The 20,000-nt window shown below is 43.7% G+C and overlaps 1 protein-coding gene across 1 annotated transcript in view; it reads right to left on the bottom strand.

Annotated features, from left to right (window-relative positions):
* The window catches only part of srgap2 (SLIT-ROBO Rho GTPase activating protein 2), a gene marked incomplete at its 5' end in the record, with an annotated part of 224,006 nt that overhangs the window by 54,288 nt on the left and 149,718 nt on the right, over window positions 1–20,000 (bottom strand). The window contains 1 exon segment of the mRNA XM_084315613.1: window positions 7,560–7,785. Within this exon segment, the coding sequence (XP_084171739.1) occupies window positions 7,560–7,785 (226 nt within the window).

The raw sequence follows: 20,000 nt of genomic DNA, 5'->3' as shown, positions 1-20,000 counted from the left end.
TTATATAGTGTTTGGTCTTTATTCTTTAAACTTTTTTACTGTAGCGTAGCGTCGAATTGATCCCCCTTACTACTCTTAAGGACTCTATTGCATTTTACACGCAACTATCACCCAGCCCAACTGTAATTTGACTGTTCTTCATGTATGCCCTTTGTAATCTCAACAATATTTGGTTGTTTGATGTGTGTTTTAATTATTTCCCTTACCCCTGTGATGTATGTATCATCTGTCTCTTTTCTATTTATTTATTGACATTTTTTGTCCCCTTTCCCTGTTACCCTTCCAGGGGACCTTTTGTCCTCTTGTTAGGCCGTCATTGAAAATAAGAATTTGTTCTTAACCGACCTGCTTGGTTAGATAAAGGTTAAATACAAATTTAATAAAACATTTAATAACTCAAACAGAAATTCTACGAACCCACGGAGTCGACAAAGTAATTCATAGTCAACCGAGACGACTCAAAAAGGAATCCTAGATTCAGGTCTCGAGGCTCTGATTTCCAGTTGTGTTCCAACAAATCATTGGAATGGCACAATGTGTATCCTGTTATAGGGCTTTTATCTCAACCCCTATCATGAAAGTCAGCATTTTCCTTACAGATGGTTGTTTTGTCCCTAATCAACTGGTATGTATTCACAATGTGTCCCAAATGGTGTCCTAAATCAAACACACATACATACACCCACACGAATAGGACTGTTCTCTGTACGTGACCCTACTGTTGCTCCTGCTAACATCTAAACATCTAGCTCTGCTCTCCAGAGGCCGACAGCTCTCTCTCTCTCTTTTTCTCTATCTCTCTCTCTCTCTCTCTCTCTGGCATCATCATCATCATCGCTCTGTCCAGTTCCTTCTCTTACTGTATATATATCCATCTCTCACTATATCTCACACACATTTTCCCTGTTTCTCTCTCAGACAGACTCTCCCCCCTCTCCTTCTTTTCATCTCTTTTTCCACTTTTCTCTGTGTGTGTGTCTCTCTCTCTCCATCTCTCTTTCTCTGTCTCTGTCTCTTCCCCATGTATCTCTCTCTCTCTCTCCCTCTCCTCTCCCCCCTCTCCTTCTTTTCATCTCTTTTTCCACGTTTCTCTGTGTGTGTCTCTCTCTCTCTCCATCTCTCTTTATCTGTCTCTCTGTCTCTTCCCTATGTATCTCTCTCTCTCTATCTCTCCCCTCTCCTTCTTTTCATCTCTTTTTCCACTTTTCTCTGCGTGTGTCTCTCTCTCTCCATCTCTCTTTCTCTGTCTCTTCCCCATGTATGTATGTATGTATGTATGTATGTATGTATGTATGTATGTATGTATGTATGTATGTATGTATGTATGTATGTATGTATGTATGTATCTCTCTCTCTCTCTCCCTCTCTCCCTTTCCCATCTCTCTCTGTCTGTCTCTTTCTCTGTCTCGTTCACATCTCTCTCTCTGTCCCTTTCCCATCTCTCTCTCTCTCTCTCTCTGACACACAGAAAAGTGAGAGCAGAGCAGAGGAGAGGGGGGGGGGGGGGTTAAGTCCACTAATGAGTCTATAGAACACACTCTAATCTCCTGCAGGGCTGATGACCTGTCCGTCAGTCACTCCATCAAAGACAAGAAGAGTCAACAGATGCCCAGAATGGATTAAATACAGTACTGATGATATCGATTCTGCCTATTGATACGGGCTGCGGTTACCGATACGATCCAGATAATTACCCTCGCGGGCCTGTGGGCGTGTCTCTCTGTCCAGAACTGCGATAACTCACACGTCTCCCATCCAGTTTGTCTCAAACCTGAGGGACGCCTCTACGTTTACAGTCAGCCAACGAGCTGCACTGTATTTCCACCTCATTATTCGTGGCGCTGGTTGAGATCATGGTTTTCTGCGTGGAGGTCGCATGTTCCCCCATGTGGGTTATCCTCCAGGTACTCAAGATTTCCTCCCACACCAAAAAGGACACACTAGTAGATACACACTCAATCGATCGATAACACGTTATGGATTAACGAGTTGTTAATACTGTATCCCTTGGCTGTGTGCTCTATGTTGCTATATGTTGCTCTTTCCCATGTATCTCTCTCTCTCTCTCTCTCCCTCTCTCTCTCTCTGCGCGATGCTTTAATACTGTACCTCTTGGCTGTATGCTTCTATGTCGCTCGGATCACAGTCACCTGCGCAACGCTTTAATACTGTATCTCTTGGCCGTGGCTTTGACACCACGTGCTCGGATCACAGGATATTTTAATGAGTCTCCTCAGTCTCTTTGGCTCTCTCCTAAATATCCATGACTGGAGGTTGTGTTTACCGTGTTGTGTTAACTCTCCTGGTCTAGTTACAGGGTCCCGAGGAGAGTGATCCTATAGTTGAATTGACTCGACCATCAAAGCACTAGACACACTGTCAGCATTGTGAGGAAACATGCTGTAAACTGAAAATGAATCCTGAAACCTTCCTCTCTCTCCCTCTCTCTCTCTCCCCCTCTTCCTCTCTCTCCCCCTCTTCCTCTCTCCCCCTCTTCCTCTCTCTCCCTCTCTCTCTCTCCCCCTCTTCCTCTCTCTCCCTCTCCCTCTCTCCCTCTCTCCCCCTCTTCCTCTCTCTCCCTCCCCCTCTCTCTCTCTACCCCTCTTCCTCTCTCTCCCTCTCTCCCTCTCTCTCCCCCTCTTCCTCTCTCCCCCTCTTCCTCTCTCCCCCTCTTCCTCTCTCTCCCTCCCCCTCTTCCTCCCTCTCTCTCCCCCTCTCTCTCTCTCCCCCTCTTCCTCTCTCTCCCTCTCCCTCTCTCCCCCTCTTCCTCTCTCTCCCTCCCCCTCTCTCTCTCTCCCCCTCTCCCTCTCTCTCTCCCTCTCTCTCTCCCTCTCTCTCTCTCTCCCCCTCTTCCTCTCTCTCCCTCCCCCTCTCCATATATCTCTCTCTCTAGTTCCCTCTGCTTTCTTTCCTACAGGAGTCGTCAGTTTACATTTCTAGTTGTGCTCATTGTGGGGCGTGAGGTGTCCAGTATAATAATAATATAATGCGGCATGCAACAAACTGGGACATGCAATGGGAGCGGCACACACACACTGTAATACACACACACACAGTCTTTTTTTCTCAGTCGCCGATGCGATTGAGCTCTGCTGCGCTTAACCCATCCCGTCGTCCTTCCCCCCCAAGGGCAGCCGGGAGCAGACAGGGCGTCGGCGAGGTATGCGCCCGGGGACCAATCCAAGTGCTCCTGCCCGTCTTCGTCAAGGACGCAACAGCGTCAGCGATCTGTTGTGTGTGCATGTTTTTCCATTGGGTTTATCTTATCGGAAAGGAAACCCTTGCGAGCACGGGGGGAGAACATGCAAACTCCACACAGAAAGGCCCGGGAGATACCCCACCTGGGTACCTGGCATCATGGAAACCTGGTCCCCAAGCGGGAATCGAACCCTGGACCTTCTTGCTGTGAGGCGACAGTGTTAACCACTACACCACCGTGCCGCAGTAAGGTTAGAGTTAGTTAGGGTTAAGAGATGCTAGCTACTGGGTCCTATAGTTAAACGATTTGCACCACCTAGTTGACTAACTATTCGTAATAAAAAAACGCTTATCCTTCACTAACACTGACCATCCGCAAGCGGATTATTAATTAATGGTAAACGGATGGTAAATGGTGTGGTATAATATATAATGTTCTCATGTAAATATAGTCCCCTCCCCTATATCCCCTTACCTGTGCCCCCCCCCTCTCTGTGGAATAAGACACCCCCCTCCCCTGTGTCCCCCAAACCTGTACCCCCTCCCCCCCATCTGACCTATCAAATGGGACCACACACCCCCTTTGTTGAACTATAAAGGGCTCTTCCCGACCACAATCAAGGCTTCTTACCTGGGGGATTTCGGCTTCTTACCTGGGGGATTTCAGCTGATCACCTGGGGCGAGAGCCTCAGCCATTCTCTCTATGTATTCTATCTGTTTGGTTAATAAACCTTGTTATTATCCAAGCCTCGGTTGACTGAGACATTCTTCATCAGGATATCCACAAATATCCCACAATTGGCGTCTACGAACTTGTGACGGACTTTTTGCGTCCTCCCGGCGTGCTGTATCATTCAACTATACAGAGAAAAGTGAGTATAATAGGATGGTCGACAAAATGTATGGAAAGGAATTGAAACCTTCCCGCTTTTCTCTGTGTCAGGTGAATATTACAGAATGTTGTCCAATATTGAGATCATGGCTGAGTAGAATAATGTGCATTAATATATCTGATCTGTATTGAGAATCGTTACCAGGGCGCGCGTGCACCTGGGTCCTTATCAGGAGGTTCTGAAAGGATGGGTTATATGTGCTATTCCCAAAAGTTTAGGCACACAGGTTGAAGTGCTATTCCAGGTCGAGTCGGAGCCGACCAAAAGTTAAGGCACACAATACAGGTTGTTGGATTGCTACCCCAAGTCTAATTCAGACTAAAAAATAGGCAACAAGGCAAGAAACGTGGGCTTATTATGATGTGATATTCATTGTTTCAACCTCAAACTAAGCCCACAATCTCTTCCTTTCCTGAAAACGATGTATTTTGGATTAAATTAACCAATTGATTATACAGATAGCGGGAAGATGACCTGTCTCGGGAGTACGTGAATGTACATTTAACGAGTCGCAGGTCGAAGGGGCCGAGAGTATGATTAAAAGGTATATATAATCTAATATATCGCTGGTAAATTTCGAAGTCAGGTTCGGTCGTTATGATTTTAATAACGATGTGTAGTTATATATCAAGGGTATAAATGCCTTGTCGCAACAGATGTTGGAACAATACAGATGCTGGCCGACTAAACGAACAAGCGATCCAATACAGTCAGATATACACACACGTTAACTTATATGTATTAATGTTTGTTTGTCTGTTTTAAGTCTCGTTTGTATGTGCACAAGTATTATAGGACCCGTCGCGTTGCTTTATTGAGTCAAGAACCGGCTACGGATAGCGCGACGAGCATTGAGAGACTAGTTACCGTTATACAAAGAATAACATTGAAGTGCAGTTCACGGGAACAAACTAGGATAGTAATTTCCGGATTCCGCAGAACACCGGCCCACGGGAACGGCCATTTGGGGAAGTATAGTTTTATCGTTTCAGTTTGTTTACGTTTCACATATGCACAGGCGCGTTCATTCGGTAACAAAACGCTGGTATAGGAATTCCAGGCTATTGAGAGCTCGTGGAAAAATACTGTTTGAATTACAAAGCGTTATTTCCGAGGCAAATGAGAACACACGAACGTCGCATGGAGCAATGACGTGACGCTATGCGCGCCGTGAAGTTATTATTTTATATTAAACTATCCATAAGCGAACGTAAAGTGTAATGTACCCAAGGCCAAGGGTGCGTGAAATCCACGTGTAGTATATGTTTTATTTGTATATGTATGTGCGCGCTGCTATTGGAAAATGTTGAGTTGAGGTGGCGAGATGCGGGTTGCTGACGACACGTAACGGATCCAACCCAACACAACAGCTGTCCCCGGTGAGTATGACAATCATAAATATAGATGCATTGATTGATTGAAAACTTTATTAACAGATTGCAGAATGGGTACAATACAGCACAGCTCAATACACAATTGTTAAGGGGATGCAGACCAGAGAGAGACTTTAGTCTTGTTTACATCAGGGTCCCCCATTTTCAATACAGATTTGTTTACATCAGGGTCCCCCATTTTCAATTTATCAGAACATATTATGACATACATGACAGACAGATAGTCAGTACTGCTACATCTGTACATTTATGACATACCAGATTTGCAAATTCAGTACTTTTTGTGATACAAAAGGAGTCAAGAAAAGGGAGTCATTTGACGTAGAAACTGTACATATACACAACTATCAGTTAAAGCAAATTACAACTATCTCAGATCACTTGAGTGTTTATGTGCTTTAATTTACACATTATAAGTCACATAAAGCTAATTACAATGTCTGTTTCAGAATTATAATACATCTGTGGGCGTACCGGTCATACTGACCATGGGAGCTAAACAAACACTTCCGGTTCCCAATATATGGCAGTACAGGAATTGTAGTCCACATAAACAGCGTTAGATTAGACTTTATAAGCTTTCAATGTTGAAAACTTGGAACACAAACAACATAGATCATGTTTAAAAGTAAGATGTTTAGGTTATATTCACTTGAGTTAATGTGTTTATCTAAAGAACCAATGAAAGATAACTAGCCCTTTCCATTGTAAGACATTTTAAACATGATTCAAAATGTGTGGGTCCACATTCATATGCTTGTGTACATATGCGATATGATTGATAAATGATAACACTATCATTACATCCAAGAACGGGATGGATGAGATCTAGCTAATGTTTGTTGAGCACACAGACAGTCAAAGAGGATTCACCCAGGTTTTAGAAAAGAGTGGAAAATTAACATGTGTTTGTATTTACAGATCTGGCTCTGAGGCGAGATGCAAAACAGTGAATGACTACACCCAAATTGTATCACAAAAGACAGAAAATCCAACAATTTGCATGTCAACTGAGAGACAGTGTAGAGCTGAGAGACAATCGATTGACCATTTGGAACAAATCTACATCCAAAACACCCACATGTAAATTTCTTCAGAGTGGGCACTTGGGAGACAAAGCAATGCAAATGCCTGCACTCGTGACCACAGACTTGATGAACTCACCTAGCGGTGGATGGCAACAAGAGAACCACTTAATTAACATGAATTAGACACCGGTGATGAATTTGCAGTTATGAAAATCTACCTAACTCCCATACTAACAATAACTAACCAGTCGTTTTCATCATCTCTTTTCAAAAGACACATGAATTAGAGAAGTGCCCGAGATGAAAGATTAATGATGAAAACAACTACTTACAATCCCCTCCTTCTATTCTCTGTTTATAACCAATAACATGCATGACTTTCCTTAGACTATTCTTTTAACAACTAATACTTTCCATGATTGCAAAATTATCAACCACCAAAATTGCAGCACAATTATCTAAATGTACAAGATATCAACAACATTGATCATTTAGCTGACACTTTTATCCAAAGCGACTCACAGGTTCTGTACGACAGGACATCAGGCAAGGCACACCTCTATCAGCTGAGTAACAATGGTCATCAAAGTGTTGAGTGCTACAGTGTAGATTAGTTTATTAGGACAAATGCATGACAGTAAGGTTAGATGACAAAACGAATGATTGTTTTTCATACAAAATTAACTGGCTACCTAGAATTTATGTTTTTTTCCCCACCCTATGCCATGATGAGCCACACTGAGATGTGAAGAACGCCAGAGAAGTCGTGGCGAGGTAAGTATCCTGAGGTACAGCCAACGCATCCTGAGATCACGAATTGGTGAGAGGACAGGACGAGTGAGACGACGCGTGACCTGAACCAAGGAGCTGCGGACACAACCAGAGGCGACGACAACAACCGTGGGAGAACCATCCAACCCAACCCACAGACATCCCCAAGAAAGTGGAGCAGGGGACCACGAAGGAGACTGACCAAGGAGACACTGACGAAGAGGAGATCAACCTTTTGACGGCCTCCACCCCGGCACTGCAGACCACGACAGACCAAGATCAAGACGGAGTCTAACGTGGCTCTGTTGGACCACGGCGGGGAACTGATCGTGGAGTCGGACAGCGGGATGGTGATCCACGAGACCCACGGCCTGGAGTGCAGCGAGTGCGGCGAGATCTTTGGCAGCATCGCCGACCTCCACCAGCACTTTGAGATCCACAAGGACATCAACCCGTACATCTGTGTCCACTGTGGCGAGAGCTTCGCCGTGGAGGCCAGCCTCAAGCAGCACATGAAAATCCACACGAAAGAAAAGGCGTACGCCCCCACCGGGGTCGAGATGGTCGGCAAGGGCGTCATCGACGCCTTCAACCTCAAGTCTCACCAGATGCCGGAGAAGCCCCATCAGTGCTCCGAGTGTAGCAAGAGCTTCGCGGCGGCCATCTCTCTCAGAGAACACATGAAGATGTACTCGGATGACAAGCCGTACAAGTGCACCCAGTGTAGGAAGAGCTTTGTACGCAGGAGGCATCTGAAGAAGCACCAGGAGCTCCACACACGCGAGAAGCCGTACACCTGTGGCCAGTGCAGTAAAGGCTTCACCACATCCTCCAGCCCCAAACAACACCAGAAGACCCACGCCGTGGGGGTAGTAGGGGACAAGCCCCATCGATGCACACAGTGTGCGAAGTGCTTTGCAACCGCGGCTAACTTGAAGGAGCACCAGAGGGGGGTCCACTCGGGAGAGAAGCCGTACAAATGCAACATGTGCCGGAAGAGTTTCGTTCGCAAGCGCCACCTGAAGAAGCAAACCCATCACCTGCAAACGGGAACTGAAGTCCCCGACCATCAAGGTGGATTCCCATGACAAGATTGTCATCCGTGTGAGAAAGAGCGTCCTACTGACTAGCCACTACACCGGCGGGCCCTCGCCCTCCATCAAGTGGTACCGCAATGACGAGGAGAGGACAGCGAAACCAGCACAACACATTCAAAAAACGCCCTGACCACCATGTCTCTGGGCCTGATGGGAGCCAAGCGTGAGCACAGTGGCAGACATGTGGTGGTGATGGAGAGCAGCGCAGACAAGTGACCCTTGACAGGGAATGGACGGCGACCAGTGAATATTCCCGACTGCATCGTCAAGAAGAGACACATAGCAAATGAGACATGTGGACCAAGAGACTTCTGAATACACATGGTCCAAAAATGTTATGTATTTATTTACTTTTTACTGTCTTACTGCCACACGACAGGCTCACAGAAACATCAACTGAATGTACGATACGTTCAACACACAGCAGGTCACCACAGAAGGACACATCCCCGACCGAGAACAGATGATCAACACTTCACAGCAACTGTCAGATTCACAAACAAGAACTGTAATTTTATAATGACAATGAGAAATGATCACAGAGTCACATTGCAAAATGGTATTGTTAAACAGGGCAGAACCAGTTGGATTGTTCCAAGACACCAAGTTTGTTTTGACCACAGAACAATGCATAACGATTATCATAATCACCTTTTATATTAACCACTAGGTTAACGGTTTTCAATTTTATTTTGACACATTAGCCACTAAGGTAATGTCTATTGTATGTATTTATTTAATTTGTATGTGTTACTGTTTGGCCCTGCCACACGACCGACAGAGAACACCTTGTCAACAACGACGCAACATCATTCAGATTAATACCTTCACAAGCAGGAAACTTTTCACACAATTGTATGTATCTGCAAAACGATGAACTAGGGATGTGATGAAAAGAAATCAATGAGAAAGCATTAACAATGGTTAGTAATAATGAGCTAAAATGTATTGCTGAAGGAAGAAGTGACCACATGATCACATTACATCACATTAGAATTACTTAGGTTACAAAATTGTATTGTCAGACAAGAAAGAATCAGTTGTTTTATTCTCTCATAGAAGAGGACATGTAACGTTGTTTTGCACCTGTATGGTGAACCATTGATAGTATATGCACTAGAATTACATACAGAAGCGATGCATAAGACGTTTTATCTCCTCATTTATAGAGAAGAAATGGAGAAAATTGCCTGATTCTAAGTAAAGACCAACAAAGCTGACACTCAAACTCAGATTAAATACAACTGGATCCTAAGTAATTTCATCAAGAATCATCACAAAATGTGCAAAAATATATATATATATTTGTGAACAGTTTCCCATAAACAATCATGTTAGTTTTATTAACCACCAGGTTAACGGTTGTTAAAATGTTTTTGTACACATTAGCCTTATGTGTAAATCCGATTCCTAATAATTATGAACACAATTTTGTTTTTTCACCCTGTGCATTCTGACCACACAGACAGTGCATGTATTTAATTGGTTTATTACGATGCCTGTATGCACAACGATCACATTAGCTCCCCAGAATCACGACATGAACGACTGAAGGTATGCCAAGATATTTGCACAGCTATAGCTTCTAATGATTATGTTAATTGTTGTTTGATATCAGAGTTGAGGACCACTCATTGATATAGATATTTTGAGCGATTAATAAAAGAAAATGGTGATATCTATTCCCACATCTCTGATATCAAAATAACACAGACCGCAGTCCAGTCGATCATGTCATGAATCATGTATGTAAATAATTCTATTAATCATGTATGTAAATAATTCTATTTTAAACTATTATCCCCACTTTTACCTGTTCCAAACAATCCTGGTATATTATACATTAATCTCACCCACATTATAAGAAAGAAAAGTGAGTATTGTGGTATAATATATAATGTTCTCATGTAAATATAGTCCCCTCCCCTATATCCCCTTACCTGTGCCCCCCCCCTCTCTGTGGAATAAGACACCCCCCTCCCCTGTGTCCCCCAAACCTGTACCCCCTCCCCCCCATCTGACCTATCAAATGGGACCACACACCCCCTTTGTTGAACTATAAAGGGCTCTTCCCGACCACAATCAAGGCTTCTTACCTGGGGGATTTCGGCTTCTTACCTGGGGGATTTCAGCTGATCACCTGGGGCGAGAGCCTCAGCCATTCTCTCTATGTATTCTATCTGTTTGGTTAATAAACCTTGTTATTATCCAAGCCTCGGTTGACTGAGACATTCTTCATCAGGATATCCACAAATATCCCACAATGGACTGCATTTATATAGCAGCTTTTATCCAGAGCACTTTACAGCGTATGCCTCACATTCATCCGGTCACTCACACATTTACACACCGACGGCGGAGGCGACCTTGCAAGGTGCCAACCTGTTCATCTGGAGCAGTTAGGGGTTAAGTGTCTTGCTCACAGACACTTTGACAAGCTGCCTGGGAATCGAACAAGCAACCTTCATATTACCAGACTAGGGCTGCACGATTTTGGAAAATAATCTAATTGCGATTTTTCGGACAGTTATTGCGATTGCGATAAAATTTGGGATTATAATAGTTTTTTTTAAGCAGCCCCACAGAGGTTTATTGTAAAATGCGGCTTGCATCTGGCCTACGCGTTGGGTCTTTTCGGGACACCGAGCCTGAGAATGTTTCTTTTTACCTGGGAATCGATACCGGTACCCAACGGTACTTTTTTTTCTGTCATTTACTCTCCCTCTCTGAAGTCTAAACTTCACAACACACATCTAAAACCCCTTACCTCCCTCTCCCAAACCGATCTTGTATCTCAATGGGACTTCCTGGTTAAACTCATTTAAAAAAAAAAAGCAAAAAAATAAAAAAAAATAAATAAAAATGCGATATATATTTTTTTTGCAATTTAATAATTGCATCATTCCAAATCGCGATTTCGATTAAAAATCGATTAATCGTGCAGCCCTATACCAGATGACCGCTCTACCTCCTGAGCCGCTGTCGACATTTGTTGATTGAAATGTCACCCGTATCTCCACTGGCTCTGGACCATCTTTGTCCAACACTCTCTGTGTCTCGACGTCCCCCCCTCCCCCGAGCATCGGATCCGGATCAACATAATGACGTGTCGTTTGCTTACAAATGAGCTCTTTTGTTTTCTCCATTAATCCTCGTGAGGCCTGTCGTGTTGTCCTGCATAATGACATCCTCTCTTCCTTCCAAAAATATAACCGTAGACAAAAAGAAAGAGACAAAAACACTGCATTATAAACAGATTTGACAAGTACCCCCCCCCCCCCCCTCCCCTCCCTCCCCCTCGGAAAACCCTCTATTCCGCTTGAATTGTAAGCTCTGGAGGTGACCAATCAGAGAGTTCCAACCCGGTCACATGTTCTCAAAACATCCTCGAGTCGTTCGTATGCAGATCACCGCCACGCCATGCTCGCAACAGCCAGCGCGGTGTGACTGAGGTTGAAAAAGGGGCGAAGTGGCCCTTTAAGGAACTACATTGTAGCGTATCGCGGTGGAAGCCTCAGGTTTACAGTAAGAGAGATAGAGAGAGAGAGAGAGAGAGAGAGAGAGAGAGAGAGAGAGAGAGAGAGAGAGAGGGATAGATGGAGGGATAGATGGAGACAGAGGGAGACATAGAGAGGGAGAGATAGAGACAGAGAGAGAGATAGGGAGGGAGAGATAGAGACAGAGAGAGACATAGAGAGGGAGAGATAGAGACAGAGAGAGACAGAGAGATGGAGAGATAGAGAGGGAGAGATATAGAGAGAGACATAGAGAGGGAGAGATAGAGAGGGAGAGAGACATAGAGAGGGAGAGATAGAGACAGAGAGAGACATAGAGAGGGAGAGATAGAGAGGGAGAGATAGAGAGAGAGACATAGAGAGGGAGAGATAGAGACATCACATAATACATTTAAATTAGGCACACACATATTAGAAAACACAAAAAGCTACCCATATTTGGGATTGAAAATAAATCATAATGGAAACTTCAATATGGCTGTGAATGAATTGAAGGAGAAGGGAAGAAGGGCTTTTTATGCCATCAAAAGGAAAATTCCAATTGACATCCCAATTAGGACCTGGCTCAAAATTCTAAATTCCGTAATAAATCCAATAATATTATATGGCAGTGAAGTGTGGGGTCCATTAACTAACCAAGATTTCCCAAAATGGGAAAAACACCCATTAGAAGTACTGCATGCAGAATTGTGCAAAAACCTACTTAAGGTCCACAGACACACTGCCAATAATGCATGCAGGGCAGAACTCGGCCAATACCCCCTAATCATTCAAATTCAAAAGCGAGGCATAAAATTTTACACACACCTCCAATCAAGTGACCCCCACTCCTACCACTACAAAGCCCTTCAGAGCCAAGAGATGAACCCAGATAAGAGTCCCCTCTGCCAGCTAGTCAGAAATCTCTGCCCACAAATGCCTCAGGACAGATACCAAAAAATCTGGCCCAACCAAATAACCTCAAAACAAAAAGAAAACTATATAGAATATTGGAACAAATCAACCAAATCTCAAAGTAAATTAGAATTCTATTTGACCCTAAACAGAGAGTACACGGTGGCAGAATACCTGACTACTGTGAATGATATAAAATTAAGAAAGACATTGACACGGTACAGACTGAGTGGACATAGTCTAGCCATAGAAACAGGCCGTCACAGGCAGAACTGGCTGCCCAGAGAGGCCAGGCTGTGTTCACTTTGTCATCAGGGGGATGTTGAGACAGAACCTCACTTCCTACTATACTGTGAAAAATACAAGGATTTAAGAGAAGTTTTCTTTTATAAAATAAATAAAATTGATCCACAGTTTATCCATCTCCCTGATAATCAAAAGCTGTTATATATATGTGGGGAGAAAAGACAGTGTACAGTATTAGCTGCAAAATATGTAGATGGTTGTCATACAATAAGAGAACAAGCCCTGTAAATACATGTATCTGGGTGGCTACATCTGTAAAATGACTACCCGATGGAATGTTTATTTTGTAATTTAATATGTTTCTGTTGATTGTTTTACTTATTGCTAATATTATGGTATGTTTTATTGCTTAATAATATATATGTTATTGTTTGTATGTTGGACTTGCTTTGGCAATAAGTATGTTGATATTTCATGCCAATAAAGCCTATTTGAATTGAATTGAATTGACAGAGAGAGACATAGAGAGGGAGAGATAGAGACAGAGAGACATAGAGAGGGAGAGATAGAGAGGGAGAGATAGAGACAGAGAGACATAGAGAGGGAGAGATAGAGACAGAGAGAGACATAGAGAGGGAGAGATAGAGAGGGAGAGATAGAGAGAGAGACATAGAGAGGGAGAGATAGAGACAGAGAGAGACATATAGAGGGAGAGAGACATAGAGAGAGACATAGAGAGGGAGAGATAGAGACAGAGAGAGACATAGAGAGAGAGACATAGAGAGGGAGAGAGACATAGAGAGAGAGACATAGAGAGGGAGAGATAGAGACAGAGAGAGACATAGAGAGGGAGAGATAGAGACAGAGAGAGACATAGAGAGAGAGACATAGAGAGGGAGAGAGACATAGAGAGAGAGACATAGAGAGGGAGAGATAGAGACAGAGAGAGACATAGAGAGGGAGAGATAGAGACAGAGAGAGACATAGAGAGGGAGAGATAGAGATAGAGAGACATAGAGAGGGAGAGATAGAGAGAGACATAGAGGGAGAGATAGAGACAGAGAGAGACATAGAGAGGGAGAGATAGAGAGGGAGAGAGACATAGAGAGGGAGAGATAGAGAGGGAGAGAGACATAGAGAGGGAGAGATAGAGAGGGAGAGAGACATAGAGAGGGAGAGATAGAGAGGGAGAGATAGAGACAGAGAGAGACATAGAGAGGGAGAGATAGAGAGGGAGAGAGACATAGAGAGGGAGAGATAGAGAGGGAGAGAGACATAGAGAGGGAGAGATAGAGACAGAGAGAGACATAGAGAGGGAGAGATAGAGAGGGAGAGAGACATAGAGAGGGAGAGATAGAGACAGAGAGAGACATAGAGAGGGAGAGATAGAGACAGAGAGAGACATAGAGAGGGAGAGATAGAGACAGAGAGAGACATAGAGAGGGAGAGATAGAGACAGAGAGAGACATAGAGAGGGAGATATAGAGAGGGAGAGATAGAGAGAGAGAGACATAGAGAGGGAGAGATAGAGAGGGAGAGAGACATAGAGAGGGAGAGATAGAAACAGAGAGAGACATAGAGAGGGAGAGATAGAGAGGGAGAGATAGAGAGAGAGACATAGAGAGGGAGAGATAGAGACAGAGAGAGACATAGAGAGGGAGAGATAGAGACAGAGAGACATAGAGAGGGAGAGATAGAGAGGGAGAGATAGAGACAGAGAGAGACATAGAGAGGGAGAGATAGAGAGGGAGAGATAGAGACAGAGAGAGACATAGAGAGGGAGAGATAGAGACAGAGAGAGACATAGAGAGGGAGAGATAGAGAGGGAGAGATAGAGAGAGAGACATAGAGAGGGAGAGATAGAGACAGAGAGAGACATAGAGAGGGAGAGAGACATAGAGAGAGAGACATAGAGAGGGAGAGATAGAGACAGAGAGAGACATAGAGAGGGAGAGAGACATAGAGAGAGAGACATAGAGAGGGAGAGAGACATAGAGAGAGAGACATAGAGAGGGAGAGATAGAGACAGAGAGAGACATAGAGAGGGAGAGATAGAGACAGAGAGAGACATAGAGAGGGAGAGATAGAGACAGAGAGAGACATAGAGAGAGAGACATAGAGAGGGAGAGAGACATAGAGAGAGACATAGAGAGGGAGAGATAGAGACAGAGAGAGACATAGAGAGGGAGAGATAGAGACAGAGAGAGACATAGAGAGGGAGAGATAGAGATAGAGAGACATAGAGAGGGAGAGATAGAGAGAGACATAGAGGGAGAGATAGAGACAGAGAGAGACATAGAGAGGGAGAGATAGAGAGGGAGAGAGACATAGAGAGGGAGAGATAGAGAGGGAGAGAGACATAGAGAGGGAGAGATAGAGAGGGAGAGAGACATAGAGAGGGAGAGATAGAGAGGGAGAGATAGAGACATAGAGAGGGAGAGATAGAGAGGGAGAGAGACATAGAGAGGGAGAGATAGAGAGGGAGAGAGACATAGAGAGGGAGAGATAGAGACAGAGAGAGACATAGAGAGGGAGAGATAGAGAGGGAGAGAGACATAGAGAGGGAGAGATAGAGACAGAGAGAGACATAGAGAGGGAGAGATAGAGACAGAGAGAGACATAGAGAGGGAGAGATAGAGACAGAGAGAGACATAGAGAGGGAGAGATAGAGAGGGAGAGAGACATAGCCCAACATTGTTTAATATATATATAAATGAATTAGCAAAGTTATTAGAACTTTCCACTGCACCCGGTCTGATTCTGCACGATACCAATGTAAAATTACTGATGTATGCAGATGATCTGGTTCTGCTGTCAGCCACTAAAGAGGGTCTACAACAGAACCTAGACATCCTCCACCAGTTCTGCCAGACATGGTCCCTGAACGTAAACATGAAGAAGACTAAAGTCATGATCTTTCAAAGGAGACACGAGTCTCAGAGTTCACATAATACATTTAAATTAGGCACACACATATTAGAAAACACAAAAAGCTACCCATATTTGGGATTGAAAATAAATCATAATGGTAACTTCAATATGGCTGTGAATGAACTGAAGGAGAAGGGAAGAAGGGCTTTTTATGCCATCAAAAGGAAAATTCCAATTGACATCCCAATTAGGACCTGGCTCAAAATTCTAAATTCTGTAATAAATCCAATAATATTATATGGCAGCGAAGTGTGGGGTCCATTAACTAACCAAGATTTCCCAAAATGGGAAAAACACCAATTAGAAGTACTGCATGCAGAATTGTGCAAAAACCTACTTAAGGTCCACAGACACACTGCCAATAATGCATGCAGGGCAGAACTTGGCCAATACCCCCTAATCATTCAAATTCAAAAGCGAGCCATCAAATTTTACACACACCTCCAATCAAGTGACCCCCACTCCTACCACTACAAAGCCCTTCAGAGCCAAGAGATGAACCCAGATAAGAGTCCCCTCTCCCAGCTAGTCAGAAATCTCTGCCCACAAACGCTTCAGGACAGATACCAAGAAATCTGGCCCAACCAAATAATCTCAAAACAAAAAGAAAATTATATAGAATATTGGAACAAATCAACCAAATCTCAAAGTAAATTAGAATTCTACTTGACCCTAAACAGAGAGTACACGGTGGCAGAATATCTGACTACTGTGAATGAGATAAAATTAAGAAAAACATTGACACGGTACAGACTGAGTGGACATAGTCTAGCCATTGAAACAGGCCGTCACAGGCAGAACTGGCTGCCCAGAGAGGCCAGGCTGTGTTCACTTTGCCATCAGGGGGACATTGAGACAGAACCTCACTTCCTGCTATACTGTGAGAAATACAAGGATCTAAGAGAAGTCTTCTTTGATAAAATAAAATAAATTGACGCACAGTTTATCCATCTCCCTGATCACCAAAAGCTGCTATACATGTGTGGGGAGAAAAGTCAGTGTACAGCATTAGCTGCAAAATATGTAGACGGTTGTCACAAAATACGAGAACAAGTGGCCACACTTGAAAAATGACTACCCGATCGAGTGACTATTTTGTAAATTAATATGTTTCTTGTTGATTGTCCTTACTGTTATTACTAATATTATGATATTTTATTGCTTAATATATATGTTATTGTTTGTATGTTGAACTTGCTTTGGCAATAAGTATGTTAATATTTCATGCCAATAAAGCCTATTTGAATTGAAAAAAATTGACATAGAGATATTCCAAAAAAGATCCAGATCTCAGGACGTCCTACCAAAGTTCTCAATTGGTACAAAACATGTAGAGTACTGCACACATTACACCTATTTAGGCCTAAAACTAAGTTCAACTGGACATTTTAAGGAAGCAGTCAATGAGCTGAGAGGGAAAGCACGCCGGGCTTTCTATGCCATAAAAAGAAATATACAAACAGAAATACCAATTCGAATCTGGTTAAAATTAATTGAATGTGTTATTGAACCAATTGCACTCTATGGCAGTGAGGTGTGGGGTCCACTTACAAAACAAGACTTTACCCAATGGGACAAACACCCCATTGAGACCCTGCATGCAGAGTTCTGTAAGATTATCCTACATGTCCAGAGGAAAACTACAAACAATGCATGCAGGGCAGAATTAGGCCGTTACCCACTAATACTAAAAATACAAAAAAGAGCAATTAACTTTTGGACACACCTAAAACGAAGTGACCCCCTCTCGTACCATTATCAAGCCCTGCAGTGCCAAGAGCTGAGGAGCATCAGGAACCCCCTTAAGGCGCTCCCATAGTCCAGCAGACTGTACACAGAGCAGACCCCGCGGAGGTCCGCGCGGACTCTTTGAGCCTTCATAGTCGAGCGGACCTCCGCGGACCAATTTCCTACATGTCACGCGGCAGTTTACACAATTGTCCCCACGCTGTTCAACTTCTGTCATGTCGTCGTCATCCGATGTCAAAATAAAGAGTATGTTATCTCCGTTTCCAATATTTCGATAATAAAACGGGCAGTTTTACGCACTTGAATAACAGGTATATTATAGGCAGCGAGATGCAATGTACCGTATAGGCTTGAGGTGGACAGCGCGTGGTGCTGAAAAGACACGCATTGCATGAAATAAAAGCACCAGTTTTATTTCAAAATATTGGAAACGGAGATAACATTCTATGTTATCTCCGTTTCCAATATTTCGAAATAAAACTGCCAATTTTACACACTTCATTTAGAAAAGCCATTCAAACATCTCTCTTGGCACAGAGCGAGTGTTCAGAGTAAAATGCAGATCGGCGTCACATTAAATGCAGTTCGATGTCAACCAAAACGCCGAGCAGCGTTTTGTGTGACACCAAGTCAGTGGCGTGGATGTCCGCGCGTCAGAAAATAGGAGCTTCCCACCTGTGGGTCTGCTGTCCGCTGAGATCAAAGCTCAAGAGTCCGCGCGGACGTCCGCGGAGTCTGCTCTGTGTACAGTCTGCTGGACTATGGGAGCGCCTTTACCCAGCTGGTCCTGAGGCTGAGTCCACAAACCTGCTCTCTTAACACACCTCAGGAACAGAACACGTCACAAATCAGAATAAATCAAATTACTACACAGCTAAAACAAAACTACATCACCTATTGGAAAACACAAACAAAAGCACAGAGCAAAATGCAGTGCTATCTGGCTCTAAATCGACAGTACACCATAGCAGATTACTTGAGCATGGTGACTGATCAACAACTAAAAAGAACCTTGACAAAATACAGACTGAGTGAGCACAGCCTCGCTGTTGAAAAGGGAAGGCACAGGAAAACCTGGCTCCCTGCAGAGCAAAGGCTATGCAGTCATTGCATCCTCAGTGAGCCTGAAACTGAGTTGCACTTCCTCACCAAATGTGAAAAATATAAATATATTCGAGAAACGCATTTAAAAAATTTGAATTAATAAAAAAAGGCTTTCTCGCACTACCAGATACAGAAAAACTACCAGTCCTACTAGGGGAGGACTCAACAAGCTGTGAGCTAGCAGCAGCATATGTTGCTGCCTGCCACAAACTGAGGGACAGTGAGTGACAGTCACCTGACATGTTTACGCCGTAATACTTGTACTTATATCTGTTTGTAATCCATGTTTATGTTTAATATTGCTTTGGCAACATGTAGAAGTACGTCATGCCAATAAAGCCATTTGAATTTAATTGAATTGAAAATTGAGAGACATAGAGAGGGAGAGATAGAGACAGAGAGAGACAGAGAGGGAGAGATAGAGAGACATAGAGAGGGAGAGATAGAGACAGAGAGAGACATAGAGAGGGAGAGATAGAGACAGAGAGAGACATAGAGAGAGAGAGACAGACAGAGAAAGAGATGAAAAGAAGGAGACTGTGAGGATTGGTTCATTCCCCGCCACACGCTTCTTAAAGTACTGTGATGATTGGTCCGTTGCCTAAGGCACACTTCTAGGTCAAGTATCAATTACCATCACGCACCTGATGTGTGTTCTAATCAGCGCTCCAAAGGCTTCATATACTCTGACCTTCTGTCATTCGATGTCGGTCGTTTTGAGTATTACTGCTTTGAATACTTCTGTTTCTGCCTGTTGTTCCCCGTTGCTGTGCCTCGTCTACTCTCCCTCCAGGACATCTGTGGATTGCCGCTGGTGAAGACCTTGTCCCCCGTTTTGAGCTGCGCCTCGTTTACCGGCTTTACTCTTGCACTTTGGTGAGTTTGAACCAAACCCTTTTTTGGACGATTCTGTTTTGTGTGTTTTGAAGAACACTGAAGAGTTCTATTTTTGCTTACACTTGACTCAGCTAAAGTTGTGTGTTAAAGGAGACACTGAAGATTATCATTTGCTTGCACTGGACTCAGCTGGGGTGTGTGTTTAGAAGAGACACAGAAGTTTATCGTTTTGTTTTGCACTGACCCTCAGCTAAATTGTGTGTTGTGGTGAACACTGAAGATCTCGTTTTGTTTGTTCTGACTCAGCTAAGAGAGGAGGAGACCGCACTGCCTCTGTGTGAT

Source organism: Notolepis coatsorum (genome assembly GCF_963971535.1).
Source record: "Notolepis coatsorum genome assembly, chromosome: 6".
Taxonomy (NCBI): Eukaryota; Metazoa; Chordata; class Actinopteri; order Aulopiformes; family Paralepididae; genus Notolepis; species Notolepis coatsorum.
Note: the sequence above shows the minus strand (reverse complement) of the source record. Positions and strands in the feature narration are given on the sequence as shown.